The following is an 18172-nucleotide window of genomic DNA, read 5'->3' as shown; positions in this document are numbered from 1 at the left end:
TGTTTGAACGTTACTCAATGTGCATACACCTGTCGACTGATCTGCATGTGCTGAATGGGTTACGAGGCTAAATTAGCTATCGACCCTTGCGCGTTCTTCAGAACGCAAAGATTCCTGGGCCGGACGTATTCTGGCACGCTGGGGCCTTTTCAAGTCAACTTGAGCTAATATCAGCATGTGTGGCTATGTTCCTGTCGGTGTAGACGTGCTGTAGGTGTTGCGCTGTTACCCAACGAACATCTATACCACACACATGAGGCGACAGCCACTTTTCACGGACAAATATTGCCCTACTCCCGGTGTAAGTGTTGGTTAGGAGTTGAAGCATTACCGTTACGGTGGCGCTATCGCTCCTTGAGCGTCTCAGCGAGACGTGAAGGTGTCTGTATCAACGGATGCCTTTCAGTGAATGTCAACATGGACCATTGAGGATAGAGGGAGAGATGGTTGAGAGATCAGCTATTTTTTCCCGTTTCTTGAGCTGGTGGCGACATGCTCAGCCTCCAGTCGGAAGCGGCAATCCGACCGTCAAGTAAACAATGGTGAGAGAGAAGAAATCTCTCCCAAATATGCTCAAGATTCGTCACTTTCATACGCATGACCCCTCCGGTCGGCAGTATGGATGTCGATTGCTTTATGGCGAGAGATAGTTCATATCTCCTCATTCCTCGAAGCTGGACGGTGTACTGCACGTTTCCAACTGGAGACCGCAGGACTGACCGACGAGTAAGGCCTCGCTTGACCGTATGCGATAAGCAATATCTCCCCGTGTTGTGGACCTCCGTGTCACGGTTAGTGGACACTGTCGGCCTCGACTAGGGCTGAACGTTAGGTGTCGAGAGATCAACAATCTATCTTCTCTCAAAGATCGCGGAAGCCACAACGTTGGCATCTTCGACCAAGCACTTTTCAACGACGTCCTATGCGACATGCCTGACTATAGGCCGCCACTTAGCGGCCTGCAAGTGTTCAGTGTGAACGCAGAGGTAGTCAGTGCCTTTTCGTATTAACGATTGCTTGTCAGAGGACGTCGGAGGTTACTGGTAACCTCTACCATCGAGTCGTATCGGGAAGGCTGATTGGAATCTGAGACAATTCCCTGAATAGATGATGGATGGATGAGCGAGCTGTTCAACTGTCCCTGAGGACGGCGGACTGAGACCACAGATTTTCTTAGGCTGATACACTCTCGGAGTGAATGCCAAATTTTTCGCTTCTTTTACTCTCTTCGGAGAGTTTTTATCTCTTCCGGCGATGAATCGACGTGGGTGCGCTGGGTTTTCATCTCCTTCATAGTCGTAGCTCTCATTCTACAATCTGCAGCATAGTACGAAAGGGTTCCGAAATTTCAGGCTTGGAATATTGTTGCCTCTTATTTGCAAGGTTTGGCGTGGAGTCGTCTGCCTTTTCGTCAGCTAGTAACAACTGTAAGTCTTCAAGTTGCCTATCTTCCAGACGATGGTCCTCATACAAGGGCTCCGCAATGAATCATTAGTCCTACGTCCAACTGGCGTGTTCAAAGGTAAGCATAACAATCCTCTCTCAGCTTCTTAGGATGTCAAGATCGTACCCCAATAGTTCTCGCCCTTTCTCGTCGGAAAGATGCATTGCGATCGGACAAAGTATTTCCCGACAGTTTTCAGAGTCGAACTTAAACATATTGTTTGCAGATATCTTTTCCGTGCTGCTAAATAAACCATTTGCTCAGCAGTGGCAGGAAGATCTCTCAGACACCAAGTTGTTTGTAATGGTCGCAGGAGCATGTCATTCTCTTTTATTACAGTCCTACAATGTCGTATTATGCGTCCACCCTTCTATATCACATACATAAATGTGCAGAGCCAGACGTGGATCTGAAGATGCATAACCAAATTCTATAGTCCTCCAAGCGTCTCCCGTAGCAGTGGAACTGCGCAGCAAAGTGCTGGATCCCAACTGGCTCGTCGGATGGAGTAGGTGCGTCTATTGGTGAGATAATAGGGAGACAAAAGAGCCGTCAAGGCGCATGCAGTAGACCTCTGATGTGTTCCGGTATCAGCTCGGTGGGCAAGGTGGCGATACTATCAAGGGGAGCCCTCTTCGCCAAGGCCAATAGATTCATGCGAAGGTTCTTCATCTCTTCATCATCCACTGTCCGTTGCCCACCCGCGGCGGCCAGATCTTTCAACTTCCCTGCTACGTACTCGAGTACTTCACCAAGCTCTTCGGAAGTCTCGAGCACATGTTCCTTTTTCACAAACATCTTCCCTTGCCACACCTCCTCGCTCTCGAATAGTTCCTCTGGTCGCTGAATCAATGCTTCCATGTCAATCTTTTCCGATAAATGAGGACCTCCAATGATAGGATTCACGATATTTTCCTTCACCCACTCGGCTACCCATCCGGTTTGTCCTACAAACTCGGACAGACTTTTCACATATGCTAAGCCTTCTACACCTCCGTACACGATGTCTTGAATATATGACTCTTCTTCTGTCATGGCGTCTTCAAGCGTTTGTTTAAGCTCCTCGCCCGAATCCCACAATTCGCCTTCAACACATGCAAACGATCCCCAATCAACAGGATGGACCTCTCTAGGTCTTCCATCCTTCTCTTTGTTGACGTCGACCCCTTCTTCACGACCCTTTGCCCTGGCGGTAACACCTTTGACAAGGTTCCAATGTTTTCGCGTAGGAGGGTTGTCAACGACAAGCGGGGGTCGTGTGGGAGGAAGCATAACAGGTATAGGATACGACGGAAATTGTGGTTGTGGAGTTGCTGAATGTGCATGTGGTGGAGGTGTTCCAGTGGATAGAAATTGCGGTGTGCTTGCTGAGGTGGTGGTCGTAGAAGGTGCAGTAGAGTATATTGGGACTAGACCTAATCTCGCTGGCTTCCCTTCTGGAACGAGAACTGACAAAATCGAAAACGGGTCTTCCACTGGTGAAGGGAAGGTTAGATGCATGCGTGTACTCATGTTTACGCACTCACTCTCTGTATAATCCAGGCTACCATCCGGAGTATATGGAGGACCCTCTTTTTCAAATCGTAAACGCTCCTTTTTCGTCCGATAACGTTTGCCTGCAGATGAAGTCAACAAAAGCAGAATAGGTGTTTTGCTAGCACGCATACCCTTTACCTTCAACTCAAGCATCACTCTCGCCCAGTCTGACCCTGGGGGGAAATCACCTAACCCATCTTTGCTTCCAGGAAGACGTCCATCTTCGATGCTCTCCGAGACAGTTGTTTTCAGCGTGGCTGGAGTGGGTTTTTTATACGGGGCTCTGGTACTCCTCCTTCGCCCAAAATCCTCTTCGGTTACAGAAGCGGCAGCGGCAGGTTCCGGAATAGCTTCGTCCACATCCATCGCTTGGTTTGAGTCGAAGGCACCGTCAGATACGCCTTCCAATTCGTCGTCTCCGACGACATCGACAGTCCACTCTGTCTCATATTGAATCACGGTCCCTGCCGAACGGGCTATCAGATCAAGCCCTATTGCCTCTATGCGTTCCGCCTCCGTGTGGTATATCGAACCAGGTGGATTGAAAGATTTGGCGTTACCAGTAACAAGCTTAAGGTCCGACTGCATGCCAATTAGCGGCGAATGGATCAGCGTGAGGGTCACGAACCGTGAACTCTTCCAAGCTCCTGTACCGCCCTCTCTCCACTTTGCTTGTCATTGTGCCCAAGTCCATCGGATGCTTGACGACGTTCGTGTAGCCTGGCACTAAAGACACGTCTACAGGCGCAAGAAAAAAGGCATAGGCATCCTTCCTAGATGCATGTTAGTACAACCCCAACAGGAAAATGACAATGCTGACCTTTTTATTTGGGCAATTATCTTGCTTAGCACCTCTTTCAAAGGTTTCAGCTTCACCGGTCGAGGCACCTTTGATGATGGAGGCACGCCATACTCATGCCCTGAACTCTTTGTCCCTTTCTTTCTCTTGCCGACAGCAGCACCAGTATGGGACTTTCTTGGTTTGTGTTCGACATGTGTTGTAGCTTGTAAGCTCTTCAACGACGGAAGCTTCAGTGTCAACCGAGGTAATGTAGGCTGCGGGGAATCTCCAAAGTGCGGCTGGGGTGAATCTGCATATCTCGAGCTCGTTGCTTGCGGCGTCGAGCGGTAAGAAGGGGGCGAATCATCGCTGTCGAGGTCCACAGAAACAGAAAACGACTCGTCATCGACATCCATTGCGAGTGACCTTGATTATGTCAGACCACCGCTCGATTTGGAATGGTCCCCTTACTCGGCAGTTCGGATCAAATGACACTTTTAGTTCGTGTCAGCATGGGTCTATCTTTAGCACTGATTCTTTTTTTGGAGCCTCTATGGCACCCTCGCAGGCTTTAGGAATATCATACCAGCCACGACCGTCGCGCGGCTATTTATGTTTTCCGATCCTGAGATTGTATAAAATCCCCTGTATCAGTCGCCCTTCTTCTCACTGCCCATCTCTTCCGCAATGAGCTCAGACATTATCACTCCTCAATTGGACCCCAAGTTCTACACACTGGCAGAAAACGAAGCTGCGTTCTTTAAAGCTCAAACTGGAATCGAGGATGAAGCCACCCTTAAGAACCACATCTTCACAATCCAGGAGGGAAGCGTACAAGGTGGGCTCATATTCGATGAATAACAATTCCATAATACTGATGCGTTACAGGTGCACCCTTATCCGTGCATTCGCCGTTTCGCCTTTGCAAAGTAAGCAGTCCTCGAGTCCACCGTGTTAATTCTGTTTGACTTGAAGCACCTAGGTTGAAGATTTCGAGGCAACCGTGCTATCAACAGCTCTTGAACCTCGGAAAAGATCGCAAGGGAGCGGTCTATGCCGACATTGGATGTTGCTGTTCGTAGATCTCTCATGTAACATCTGCCCCGCCTTGATTGTATAACGTTCACATAGTTGGAAATGACCCCAGAAAGGCAGTCGCAGATGGCTTTCCCGTAGAGCAAGTCATAGCCTCCGATTTACACCCTGGTATGAATTTTCTACCGTTCCATTCGTCCCGCACAACTTAAATACATGGAACAGAGTTTTGGGAACTCGGACATAGGCTCTTCAAGAGCACGGCCGAAACTTTCCCTGCACGCTTCATCCCTGCAGACATCTTTCAGTTAAAAGGCCTTACTAAGGAAGACGCCCCTTCCTCCATCCCGGAACTTTTCCAAGTACAGTCTCTAGCTGAGCTGCGAGGAAACATTTCCGCCATTCATACATCGTCATTCTTCCATCTCTTTGATGAAGAAGGACAGTTCGAAATAGCAAAGATCATGGCGGCGCTACTGTCATCTGAGCCCGGGTCCATGATATTTGGATTACACGGTGGTCGGCAGGAGAAAGGTTTGCGCACCGAAGTCGGCCTCAATAGTGGCCGTCGAAGCCCCATGTTTTGCCACTCACCTGAGAGTTGGAAATCGCTCTGGGATGGTGAAATATACCCCAAGGGTACTGTTCGTGTTGATGCTTTCTTGCATGAACATGACCATCCTGAAATGATCGATTCTGGCGCCAAATCATACCTCCTCGTTTGGTGCATAACGGTTTTGTGAACCAGATCCGCTGGATTTGTATAATACTGTACTAGCCAAAAGGAAATTCGATCTTATGAAGTTGGCAACGCCCGAGACGATGGCCCCATGGTTTCTGACTTTTGACGGCCAGTGAATTGCGCTCTATGACTCCGGAAGGTTTGGTTTCACCCTCAAATATTAAACTTTGCGAAATGCCGGTAAAGCTCTGACATTGAGATCTTGATGCTACGCGAACGCTTCTTACTAAGACGTCGGGTAAGGAATCTCATAGACCCTTTTTCATCTGAGGGCTTCTTTACTAGGTGCTTATTCAGAAGAGTTACCTGCGGCACGCAGGTAACGTCAATCCCATAGATAACAATACTGTGAGTATCAAGCGGCGCGAGTAGTGGAAACCGCGTCTTCGGAGCGAAATTCGCTGCCAACGTTGAAGAGCAGAGGCCGGAGCAACCGAAGGATAAAGTCGCTGACTAAGCGACTACAACTACCGTGATTTGAAGACTTTTGCCTCTCGCTCGCAACCAGCGTAGCTGATCCTCCATGAGTTTGCTGGCTTCCGGATCTCGAAATCAAAGTATCCCCGCAGATTATTTTCTTTGTCTCCCTTTTCGGTGCTTCCACTTTACTAAGGCGGTCGTCGTTTTGAATTGTGGACTAACTTCTCAATCAAAAGCAATCAAAGCGCAGTGCTCGGCACTTACTATCTTCCACCCGCGACGATGCTATTTCTATTTTCTCTACCACGGTCCTTTCTATTTTTCCCTTGCCTTGCCTTGCCGTCCGACTCTCATTCTAGATGGAACTGTCCCGGTGTTTTTATTGCTGAATAGGACCCTTTGTCCAAGTCGTTCTCTTATCGTTCGTCTCTTCTGTGATGTCTCGTCCACATCCCCTTGACGCCACATTATATGCGCTGACAGAGGACGAAGTTGCGTTCTTCAAATCCCAAACTGGGATAGAAGATGACGCTGCGCTCAAGAGCCACATCGTTTCCGTGCAGGAGGAAGCTTACAAGGTCGAGGGTTTAATTCCTGTCTAACATCAGTGTACAGAAACAAAATATCTAGATATGCCCTTATCCATGCATTCGTCGATTCGCATTCACGAAGTGAGTTATCCATGACCAGCTCTATGTGGTTTTCTTACGGTATTTGCTAGGATGTACATTTCGACATATCCGTGCTACGACGACTTCCTGAAACTTGGAAAAGAGCGCAAAGGAGCTATCTACGCTGACATTGGATGTTGTTGTGAGCAGTCTTCTTGTAGTACGCCTTGATCTTCGATCTCAATGTCTGCATAGTTGGCAATGATCCTAGAAAGGCAGTCATGGATGGCTATCCCGTCGAGCAGGTGCTAGCCTCTGACTTGCGTCCTGGTACGTTTCTACCTAAAATAGAATCCTGATATGCATTCTAAAAATATACCACAGAATTTTGGGACCTTGGACACAAGCTGTTCAAGAGCACGCCTGATACTTTCCCGGCACGTTTCATCCCTGCGGACATCTTCCAACTGAAAGATTTGCCGAAGAAAGAAGCAGGCTCTGTCCCTGAACTTTCCCAGGTGCAATCCATAGGCGAACTCCGAGGAAGTATCTCTGCCATCCACGCCTCGGCTCTCTTTCATCTCTTTGACGAAGAAGGGCAATTTGAGCTTGCGAAGATTATGGCTGCTTTGCTGTCGTCTGAGCCCGGATCCATGATATTTGGATCACATGGCGGTCGACCTGAGAAAGGTATCCGCTTCGAGGTCGCTCCCGGATGTGATAATAACTTATTTTGTCACTCACCCGAGAGTTGGCGATCTTTATGGGATGGCGAAATATTCCCCAGAGGTACTGTTCGTGTTGACGTATCATTGCTGGAAACGGAACGCCGAGATATGATAACAATCGATGCTGGTGTCAAGCAATACCTTCTCGTTTGGTGTATAACGGTTCTGTAAAATAGGATTCCTCAATTTGTACCAGAAGGTAATATTGTCTATGGCAATGTAGCATATGCAAGTGATAGTCTTACATACGTTTCTTATTGAGGCCTGCCAATCGTTTCGACCAAGGTTGTGCGGAAGCGTTGCGTTGTTTTACTCTGGTATGGAAGGTATGGTCCGGACACCTCAACGAGATGATGGGCGATGCCACCTCGTTAAGTGAAACCCTTACCGGCGAGGCAACGTCGTGACACCGGATGTTATGCATCTCAAGTACCGTTGATGATCAATATTGGCAGTAATGGTAGTCAAATATTATGCAAAGAGTAAGATGCATAGACAGATAATGGGTCTGTTGGGATTTGGCAATCCGGCATCATGCCGAATTCACTTATTAAGGAAGAAGGAAGAGGAAAAGTGTGGAAAGTTCTAGTAAAAGTACATTTAGTATAAAAGTAGGTACTGTAGCGTAGATCCTCATGCCTTTGCAGAGCTCAGCCAAGCGCAATACTATTGGCTTGCTACCGCGCATGTGACACTGGGAACGAACCGATACCCCGTTTTCCAACAGGGTCGAGGTCCCAGGCTCTGCCGTACTATTTTTAAGTTCAGTCGAAGGTTAATCTGATCATTTTCCCACGGTACGTCCTTGAACTAATGGCAGTGACCGGCATTTACCGCAGTCCACAAAATAGCGTAATCTATCATCGGCTATGTGGCCAGGCAATCATGTAATCTGTTGGTCCGCAGTCGTCCACATTAGCAGAGCTTCGGACGACAGAGGTAACGCCTTGTGAGGAACCCAGTAGTGACGTATACCAAATTTCCGTCCTTATTCTTCACTCCTTTACTAACAATATTGCCGAGGTTGATACCGCTGAATTGACCTGAAGGCCTATTATTAGCCCCCCTGCGATTGATTGTGCCTAGCTACTTTCCCCAGCAGCAGAGAACTGCCTAGAACTGGCTACAAGGTTGCTATTTCTGATATCTCCTCTTGCATGCTTCTTTCTATTCTTTGCTCCACTACCGGTCGAACCCAATGATTTAACTTAATATTTGGCACTTCTTACGTTGACCATCTAAGAGTCCCATTGTCATGAACTCTGCCACAATGGGCTCCGGCTATCGTCCATTGGACCCCTCACTCTACTACGTGCTAGTTGACGACGAGGTTGCAATTCATCAAATCTCAAACTGGGATAGAGGATGACGAGGAACTGAAGAGACATATACTCGCTATACAGGAGGAAGCGTACAAGGTAAGTGTTTTGTTCAATGCCCCAAGCCAACTTAGCCAAATGCAATAAAATGACGGTAAACAGTTAGAACCTTATCCATGCATTCGGCGGTTTGGATTTGCAAAGTAGGTAATCTTTGAATGCTGGATCAGTTCCCTTTTGACTTGCAGTGTATAGATGGAACATCTCGAGACACCCGTGTTATCAACAGTTCTTGAAACTCGGCCAAGAGCGGAAGGGAGCTATTTACGCCGACATCGGATGTTGTTGTTAGTAACCCCATTCTTGTACTTTCCCCCTTCCTCAGATTTACGACATGCACACAGTGGGTAGTGACGCTAGAAAAGCAGTTGCGGATGGTTATCCCGTAGAGCAAGTTATAACTTCTGACTTGCATCCTGGTATGTCACTGCCGTTAACTCTGATTTCGTCGCTTCTGAATATACCACATTAGAGTTCTGGGATCTGGGACATAAATTCTTCAGGAGCACTCCGAAAACCTTCCCAGCGCGTTTCATCTCTGCAGACATCTTCCAACTGAAAGATTTGGCATACGAAGCCGTACGCACTCCCCCAATCGATCTCTCCACAGTCCAACTTTTATCGGAGCTCAGAGGAAATATTTCTGCCCTTCATGCATCGGCCTTTTTTCATCTCTTTGATGAAGAAGGACAGTTCGAACTCGCCAAAATTATGGCGTCTCTACTGTCGTCCGCTCCGGGGTCTATGATATTTGGATCTCATGGTAGTCGACCGGAGAAAGGTATTCGAACAGAGGTCGCTTCGAATAAGGGTTGGAGCAGCGACATGTTTTGTCACTCACCTGAAAGCTGGCGATCACTCTGGGATGGAGGTGTATTTCCCAAAGGCGCTGTTCGTGTCGACGTATCTTTGCTTGAGACGGAACGCCCCGATATGGAGGCTATAAAGATAGATCCGAGCGTCAAGTTATATCTTCTCGTATGGTGCATAACGGTTCTGTAGATGAGTCTCTTGATGGACTTATAGAATGTTTTCTGACCCAGACTCGTTGGCGCACAATCCATGACGACTCTGTTTCGGCTAGTGTCGTGCGATAACCCTAATCTCCTGTTCCCCGACTATGTTGATCCCCAAAGCTCTTCTGTCTATTTTTTGCCTTATTGACGGTGGAATCCGCGGCGCGTGATCAAATTCCAGTGTCAACAGTTGTTTCTCCACAGAATCTGTCCAACGGCCCAACGATAACTTAGTCTTGTAGACCCCTCATTTTGCGCCCTGTTCAACGACTAGGGATAGTGGGCGATGGCAAACTGAAGGATCACTGTTCCTTATTCCATCCGATCCGATCCCAAAGTCCCGGTCGCCTCTACCCACCAATTTTGCATACTTATACCAAAATAACTACATTCCGGATGGATGAGTCTTCTCTTTTCATTTTCTCAGGATCGTGGAGCCTGCCTGTCCCACGTTGATACATTTCCCCCCTTGTCCGAGGGCGAAGTTCGTCCTTACCCCACGATGAGTTCTAATCATACCTTCCTGGACCCGTCTCTCTACACCCTAGCCGAGGATGAAGCCGCATTTATTAAATCTCAGACTGGAATATACGACGGACGACGAGCTAAAAAGCCTCATATTCGCTATCCGGGAAGAGGCATGCACAGTGGATGGGTATTCATCCTAGCATTTCGTGCTAGTGTAACGGCGATGCAGATTTACCCTTTTTCGAGCATTCACCAATTCGAGTTTGCTCAGTGGGTAATGCTTACCTAGACGGGTCCTATTACTTCGCTTATCTAGCAAACGTCAAGACCCAAAATTTCCAAACTGCCGTGCTACCAACAGTTCTTGAACCTCGGAAGAGGTTGTAAGGGAATATACGCTGATATTGGATGTTGCCGTCAGTGACCGCCTCGTTGCACGTCTATATTACTTTATACTGATAGTCATACTTAGTTGGTGCTGACCCCAGAAAGGCGGTCATGGATGGCTATCCCATAGATCAAATTGTTGCCTCGGATTTGCGCCCCGGTATGAAGATCCTAGCCCAAGTTCAGCTCAACACCGTAATCTCATACGCACGATAGAGTTTTGGGAACTCGGTCACAAGTTCTTCAAGAGCACTCCTGAAACCTTCCCAGCACGTTTTATCCCTGTAGACATCTTCGACCTGACAGGTCTATCAAAGACAGAAGGAGGCCCTATCCCCGATATCTCCAAAGTGCAGTCCCTGGCCGAGCTCAGAGGAAACATTTCCGCTATCCACGCCTCAGCTCTCTTCCACTTTTTCAACTATGAAGAACAGTTCGAACTCGGTAAAATTATGGCATCTCTGTTGTCATTCGCTCCAGGCTTCATGATCTTTGGGGCACATGTTAGTCGACCTGAAGGACAGATCTACCTCGAGGTTGCCCTGGACAACGATGATAGATATGGTATCTTCTTCCACTCACCAGAGAGTTAGAAATCGCTCTGGGATGGTGTAATATTTCCCAAGGGCACACTGCGCGTTGATGCATCATTGCATGAAATGGGTGTCAAGCCCGCTAATGTGACGATTTTGACCGGCAAGTCTAGTAACGAGACTTACTACCACCTCATCTAGTGTATAACAGTTTTTGTAAATTAGGTCTCTTGATTTGGTAGGATATCTGGTACAGTGGTCCTATATACGTAGTACGAAACTTGATGACAATCCATAACGAAGAACTTAGTAGCAGGACGCAACAACTTAATGTTCCGTTTCTTCCCAGGTTCTGCCAACTGTTTTGACCAGGTCCTTCTCGGTGACCTGTTTGCCGCTGGAGAAATAGCCTGAGGCGATCTTGGCGTCGATCTCAACGCGTGAGTCGGGAGGGATCAAGTGGTCTAAATACATAACGCGTCAGCAGACCATACCTGACTTCACTGTATGCTGTTCTTTACGTACCAGGAATGTCATATCGCTTGAGAATGGGAATACCGCTGTTCACGATGGCATCATATTTCCTACGCGATACAAAGCTGTTAGTGCCAAAAGGTCGAACGTGCGTACATAGAACGCACATGTCACTCATCGAAACCATGTTGTCAATCTTCTTGATTCCAAGCCAGTGGAGAACGTCGGGCATCAACGCCTGGAATCGCATATCCTTGACACCGGCAATGAGTTCAGTAGACTTGAAGTACTTGTCCGCGGAATCGCCACCACGCTTTCGGAGGTTGTAGACGAGATACTTCGTCACTTCTCCAAGAGCACGGCCCTCCTTCCGGAAGTATACAACAACACCGACGCCACCTTGTTGTGCGGTGCGAACACACTCTTCGATGGCGTAGATGAGGTATGGCTTACACGTGCAGATATCTGAGCCGAACACGTCGGATCCATTGCATTCATCGTGAACACGGAGAGTGAGAACCTTACTCTCGTTAGACATGAATGCAGGGTCTCCAAAGATGTACACGGTCATGCCGCCGATGGGAGGGAGGAAAACCTTAATATCGGGCCGAGTGATGAGTTCAGGGTACATTCCGCCGGTTTCTTCAAACAACGCGCGACGGAGAAGACTTTCGGATCTACTAGTGGTGTCAGACAACGTAATACGGCGTGAAGAGACAGTACGAACATTTGGAAGCGCTCCGCGACACCAGGTAGGAACCAAACAGGCTCCACCGCGGCCTTACTCACTTTCATTTCCACGCCGGGATCAGCATCGCAAACTTTGCCCGTCTCGTCCAGTAATGGCCGGCTTTTGAGGAGAACCTTGCCGTCTAGTTCAAGGGTTCCCTTCCTTACGCTATCGTCAATCTCACTCAACTTCATGTGAGCCTTGGTGATGGCGATACTGGGCCTCGCATCCAGACCGAGTTCCTCCATCTCCTTCTTGAATATGGATGGAACGAGATGGCCCCATGGATCGAAGGAGACGATCTTCTTAGGATCGGCCCAGGAAGGCTGTGGGGGAATAGAAACCGGGGGATCGGTAAGGTTGTAGTCGGGTTTGTGGGTCAAAGATAGACTACCCATTGCAACGGAGAGGGCACGATAGATAGAGTAGGATCCGGAATGAGCACCGAGGGCATTGCGCTGCTTGATCGACGACGGGAGACGCGAACATATGACCGGGCCACGTGTAGTAGGGTCCGCGGCACCCCAGACAAGAGGGTGAGGCGCGATGCCATGCTGATCCGGGTAGGCTGAAACACGTTGTTAGACAAGTATTCAGACAACAATACGTATACTCGCTTGTAAGGTTAACTCGGCCTGGATACAACAATTTCTCGCGTTCCTTGTCGGTCGTCATACGCGATGAAGTAGGGCTCGAGGACAACGGGCTCTTGGAGGCCAGGTCGCTAATCGAGGGCGATGTGGACACGCCAGGTATTGGAATACTACGGCGCTCAGGAGTTGATGGCTTCAAAGTTCCATCTGTAACCGCATCCAACTGGTTCACGACGTAATACTCAATGTCTGGAAAGAAAACGAAGACACGTCGAGAAAGAGATATATACCTTTGCTTGCAGCATCTGCTGGGATACCTGGAGCGCCTGCAACTGGGCCAGTATCTGCGTCAATATTGCTTCAGAGGCTGGCATAGTTTCCTTCGTTGTATTCGCTCGAATGACCCCTGGAGATGGAAGAGAGAAAGGAAAAGGAAAACACCAATCATACAACGTGCCTTTATACGTCTTGCTTATCAATTTCGATATCGGTCCGAAATCCGAGGAATTGCCTATTATCGGCCGCGCCTTTGCCGCGGTTGAATGTAGCCAAAAATTCTTGAAATTGGAGCATTTCTAGAGATAGCGTCTGACTTGGATATATCCACGAGCAGGAGCAAGAGCAGGCCCACCTTTTTCCACCTCTTTTCAAAGACTGTCTTCAAAGGCTTCGGTGTCCGTACAAAATCCATGAAAGACAGACGTCCGCGCACTTAGAACACAACATAAATCTTGGAGACGCGTAGACACCGCGGACGACATTCGGGATAAACATGGAACACACGTGCCTCCTTATCGTGCAATGAACGCCGGGCGCAAAATTAGTCGTGATGAGACCAAAGCGCTTTGCACGTTGCTGCCTCCGGCGCGAAGTAAGTGCAACGTGCCATTGTCGCCAGCACTAGATTGGTCGTCATCTGCTTTTGTTCTATAAATGATCAATTATTGGTTTAGTCCCCATAGTATTATCGAGAGGGGCCGAAAAAACCGGCGAACGAGCTTGACGTGGCTGCCAAAGGGAAGGAAGAAGTGAACAGCCGCTTTGCTTAAACGATTTGGCAGACACAAGGCGCTTAGTCACCGCCTCTGATGAGCAGTGGCCAAATTCCCGAAGGGAAATTTTTTGAAACTTTTATGCTGATTTGCTGAAACTGGCAGTAGATTCAGTGAAAAAATATACAGATGAGATACCCGCACCAACGTCTGCCCAATTGAGGGAGAAGCCCATTCATCCAGAAAGCAAAATAATGCCTAATACAATGTTAAGTCAAATTTTGGGTCTAGCGGGGTCCCCGGCCCGTCCGGAGCGTTGGAATCTCGTCCGAGTTAGCATATTTAGGCCTAAAATCGGCCATTTTGCCGGACACACCTTGCTGGGAGCTTCCCGGAGCCTACTTAACAGAGCATCTAACGAGGCTACGGCCCGCTGATTGGTCGTGGCCAAATTGGATGTGGATGACATTCTGTATCCTTCTGTATCTCACGCTACGCGTATTTTTATTGAAATTCCTCTTGCCAATCTAGAATGCGACGAAACAAAGAAAGGCCAACAAGGAGAACCTTCCTAGGCGAGCTAGAGTCAATATTAACACCGGAGGATGAGAGAATTTCACTATTCCCAATAGCCCCATGGGAGAAATCACTGACAGAATACGGAAACAGATTTCAGACCTCATTACCAGTCAGCGGTGAATCAAAAGAGGACGCTGCGAGAAAACATTGAGATTACATAAGGAGGTTCTCCTTCGACAACACCCATCTACTGTTATACTCAGACGGCTCCCTACTCGAATTAAACGGCAAACGACAGACAGGAGCGAGCTGGGTAGCGATGATTCAGGGAAAAGTGGTCGCATCACAGAGCATAGGGACAGGACCCCATGCTGAGGTGTATGACTCAGAGCTTATAGGCTTAGCGTGGGCCGCACGAAATGTACAACGATTGCGTGCAGCCCACCCAAGCGTACGTCACATTCATTTCTTTGCCGATAACTCCTCTGCAGTTGACTCCATTATACGTCCCAAACGGGGACCAGGTCAACAGCATGCAACAGTGTTTTTCAAGATAGCCATGGAGCTCTTGGAAGAGGACGAAGAAACATCGCTGGAGGTAGCATGGGCACCCGGCCACCAGGACATACCTGGAAACGAAAAAGCGGACGCTTTGGCGAAGGAGGCATGTACAATGTTCGACATGGGACAGCGCACATATGCAAACGCAAGGAGAAGGATGCGAGAACGAGTACAGAAGAAATGGGTACAGGAGTGGGAAAGGACAAGCCCTACTGGCCGCTTTGGACTCGCAAACCGACTCAAACCACAGCTAAAACCAACCCAGAGGTTCAAGGAGACACCACGCGAGGTGTTCGGAAGGCTCATACAGTGTAGAACAGGGCACGCCCACATGGGCGAGTTCTACGAACTGTTTAACATCCCAGAGGCGACGGACTGCGAATGCGGCGAGCGACTACAAACGCGAGATCACATCATACGATCCTGCCCATGATACAATGACCATCGACAGATCCTACGCGAAGGATCACAGAATCTAGTGATGTGCGACCTTTTGGGCACGACAGAGGGCATCGAAGCGGTCACAAGGTTCCTAGCAGAGTCTGGAGCCTTTACAAAGACCGGAACTCAAAGGCGAGAGGTGGGAATGCCGCTCTGGGAAGATGAACCAGAGCCGCATGAAGAAGAGGATGATGGATAGAACACTACATCGCAGCGCTACCGGGCCCCCCCCATTGTTTCTTTTCCTTTACTCTTTTTCTATTTGTATTTATTCCCTATCTCTTTTCCCTAGACAATGATTTTCGCAACGAAGAATAGACACCTAAAACACACGAAGCTACATAGAATTTTACCCGAGAGTTTTACATACCATAGAGTTGACAAGTAGATTAGTATTACAACGAGTAGCGGTACAGTCATACATAGCAGTAGAGTACTGTACCCCCGCATCTTCGCCCACTACGAGGCGTGTTGCGGGTTACCAATCCAGACCTTCATCATCATCCTCTTGCCAATCGTCTTATCTTATCAAAAGAATGCGTTTGGCAAGAGCAAAAAAAAATCGGTCAACCCCAAGTTTGGTGCCTGACTTTGCACATTAGAGGCGGTGACTAGGCGCCTTGCACCATACATGACTCTGCACTGACGGACGGAAGACATCCGTTGATAGGATAGACTTCAGTCTGCCTTCCACCAATCATAGGATTTTGCATTAAAGCCATTGAAGGCCGACGGGGAAAAAGGACACTTCCTGCAAAAAAATGAACCAGATTCTGTGGTATCTTTTATTCTACCGAGACGATGAGAGGAGAAAAATGGAAACGTGTCGGCCCGGAATACCGTTCCGAAAAAGCGGACCGCAGTCGGAATTTATCAAGGTAAGTGGCCTATGCAAACCCATCAATTTACAAGCTTAAGACCGTAATACACCAAACGAGAAATAGAAATTCGTGCTGAAACTATCCGCTACAGTTTCCTTCAGAAAAGCCTCAACCTAACAGCACCCTTGGAGAATACATTCCATCCCAGGATGCCTTCTAACTATCGGGCGAGCACTCTGTTGGTGCCAAAGGTTTCGCCATGTAGATCCTTGGTGGGATTACCTCCACGAGAACCGAAAATCATCGATCCAGAAGTAGAAGACAACAGAACCGCCGTTATCTTCGTGAGCTCAAACTGCTGTTGTCCATGAAAGAGGTGGAAAAAGGATCACTTCCTGAAAAGTTTCGGCTAAGGATTGGACCTTGGAGAGCTCGGTTGGAGGCTATGGGTTGCTTGACCAAAACCTTCAGCTCGAATACGTCCGCAGGTATGGATCGCGCCGAAAAGCTCTCTGGTGTGCTCTTGAAGAGCTTGTGTCCAAGATCCCAAAATTCTGGTACGCGTTAAAATGAGATGAGAGTCGCATCGTTGTCCAGCCATACCTGGATACAAATCTGTGGCTATGGATACCCATCGACGACCACTTTTCGGACATTATTTCTAACTGTGACCAGATCAGACGTCGAACATAGAAGAGCAAACGACTGACAGCAGCACCCGATATCGGCATAGTTAGCTCCCTGGCGCTCTTTTCCAGTCTTCAAGAACTGTTGGTAAGATGGATGCCTTGAGATCTTCAGTCTTCGTGGGGTCGGCAACTGAGCTGAGTGCAGATATGAACATCGCATCCCAGAACAGCAAAATTGCGAACTACAGGGTAAATCTGTGGAGTGATGCGTTAGAAGACAGAATAGCTCATTAATACCGCCACGCGCCTTGTACTCTTCCCCTTGAGCGGCTAAAATGCGGTTCTTCAACTCGACATCATCTTGAATTCCGGTTTCCGCCTTGAAAAATGCAGTTTCGTCTTCGGTCAGGTGTAAAGAGAGGAATCTAGAGGGGAAAGGCACTGATTCAGACATGGCCGAGACGATGAAGGAAAGTTTCATTCTTACTGGCTTATACGTGGCCGCCTCCTGGAATACCTTGTCAGTCATGGAACTGGAGAAATAAAACAGAAGTGGCTCCAGCCGCTGGTTCGGTCCGGTAGCCGAACCAACTGTTGTGACTTGACCACTGACCACCACCGCGACAGTGCGTTGTCGAAAACTCATCGAATCAGCACTTTTCCTTGCCTTGCATACCTTCAGAAATATTATGCTGGGACTCCAATCCACTGCACACTCGCATACTCTGCTTCCTCACTGAAGAGCACCGGCTGCGGTCTGGTTCGATCGAGGTTTTGTCGAACGTCGTACAGGGGGCACTAAATGGACTGAACTGCTCTAGCTCTATGGATGTAACACCACTCTCGCTCGAATCTCGGACCTGTGTTTTCCATAGATCAACCAGAATCACCCAGCCGACGGCATTCCGTTGTGAAACGCGCACAAGGATAAGCACAGCATCATTGACGGCTACACAGTCTGTGTCATGTCATAATGAACAGCATTCTAATGACAGACTACGGTGGAGCTGCCACTTGACGTTGTTACTATTCTTGACTTGTTGCTTTCATCTTGACATTGGGCTTGAGGGAAAATAGTAGATGAGTCTTGTAAAGTGCCCATAATCCCCATTTTGACGTGTTATCTGGCTGGTTTATAGGGGATTATTGGTACCGCCTGAAACGACAAACCTGTCATAGGCTGAAGCGTCTTCTTCGGGTTGCTGGAATAATAAGCCCATCTGTGATACCCCGTCTTCATCGCTCGACGAGCAGGCATCTCCCCTCCGTCACTATCTTGTTCAATACTTTGCGCGAGTTGCAACGCCCTGTCATCAAAGATTGAACAAGTAC

The 18172-nt window shown here is 48.3% G+C and overlaps 6 protein-coding genes across 6 annotated transcripts; 4 read left to right on the top strand and 2 right to left on the bottom strand.

Annotated features, from left to right (window-relative positions):
- Positions 1 to 1996: 1996 nt before the first annotated feature.
- EV420DRAFT_1481717 (uncharacterized protein) lies at positions 1997 to 4177 on the bottom strand (the record flags this gene model as incomplete). Its single annotated transcript, XM_060469801.1, has 5 exons — positions 1997 to 2919; positions 2971 to 3060; positions 3112 to 3562; positions 3609 to 3753; positions 3801 to 4177. The coding sequence occupies 5 exons, from the start codon at positions 4175 to 4177 to the stop codon at positions 1997 to 1999; spliced, it is 1986 nt and encodes a 661-aa protein (XP_060328377.1).
- A 271-nt stretch (positions 4178 to 4448) lies between these two features.
- On the top strand, positions 4449 to 5539 carry EV420DRAFT_1645209 (uncharacterized protein; the record flags this gene model as incomplete). The annotated part of the gene is made up of 5 exons (XM_060477752.1): positions 4449 to 4599; positions 4650 to 4690; positions 4744 to 4835; positions 4909 to 4967; positions 5022 to 5539. The coding sequence occupies 5 exons, from the start codon at positions 4449 to 4451 to the stop codon at positions 5537 to 5539; spliced, it is 861 nt and encodes a 286-aa protein (XP_060328376.1).
- Positions 5540 to 6395: 856 nt separating this feature from the next.
- EV420DRAFT_1273223 (uncharacterized protein) lies at positions 6396 to 7468 on the top strand (the record flags this gene model as incomplete). The annotated part of the gene is made up of 5 exons (XM_060467750.1): positions 6396 to 6536; positions 6589 to 6629; positions 6680 to 6771; positions 6825 to 6899; positions 6954 to 7468. 5 exons carry the CDS (start codon positions 6396 to 6398, stop codon positions 7466 to 7468), a joined length of 864 nt encoding a protein of 287 aa, XP_060328375.1.
- A 1542-nt stretch (positions 7469 to 9010) lies between these two features.
- EV420DRAFT_1645207 (uncharacterized protein) lies at positions 9011 to 9678 on the top strand (the record flags this gene model as incomplete). The annotated part of the gene is made up of 2 exons (XM_060477751.1): positions 9011 to 9095; positions 9149 to 9678. The coding sequence occupies 2 exons, from the start codon at positions 9011 to 9013 to the stop codon at positions 9676 to 9678; spliced, it is 615 nt and encodes a 204-aa protein (XP_060328374.1).
- Positions 9679 to 10194: 516 nt separating this feature from the next.
- On the top strand, positions 10195 to 11140 carry EV420DRAFT_1645206 (uncharacterized protein; the record flags this gene model as incomplete). The annotated part of the gene is made up of 4 exons (XM_060477750.1): positions 10195 to 10430; positions 10488 to 10576; positions 10633 to 10707; positions 10764 to 11140. The coding sequence occupies 4 exons, from the start codon at positions 10195 to 10197 to the stop codon at positions 11138 to 11140; spliced, it is 777 nt and encodes a 258-aa protein (XP_060328373.1).
- A 267-nt stretch (positions 11141 to 11407) lies between these two features.
- On the bottom strand, positions 11408 to 13251 carry EV420DRAFT_1621502 (cyclohydrolase; the record flags this gene model as incomplete). Its single annotated transcript, XM_060475706.1, has 6 exons — positions 11408 to 11544; positions 11606 to 11664; positions 11722 to 12231; positions 12282 to 12852; positions 12902 to 13100; positions 13168 to 13251. 6 exons carry the CDS (start codon positions 13249 to 13251, stop codon positions 11408 to 11410), a joined length of 1560 nt encoding a protein of 519 aa, XP_060328372.1.
- Positions 13252 to 18172: the final 4921 nt, after the last annotated feature.

Source organism: Desarmillaria tabescens (genome assembly GCF_030435595.1).
Source record: "Desarmillaria tabescens strain CCBAS 213 chromosome Unknown EV420scaffold_28, whole genome shotgun sequence".
In the NCBI taxonomy this organism is placed as follows: Eukaryota; Fungi; Basidiomycota; class Agaricomycetes; order Agaricales; family Physalacriaceae; genus Desarmillaria; species Desarmillaria tabescens.
This window is presented reverse-complemented; position numbering and strand designations above follow the sequence as displayed.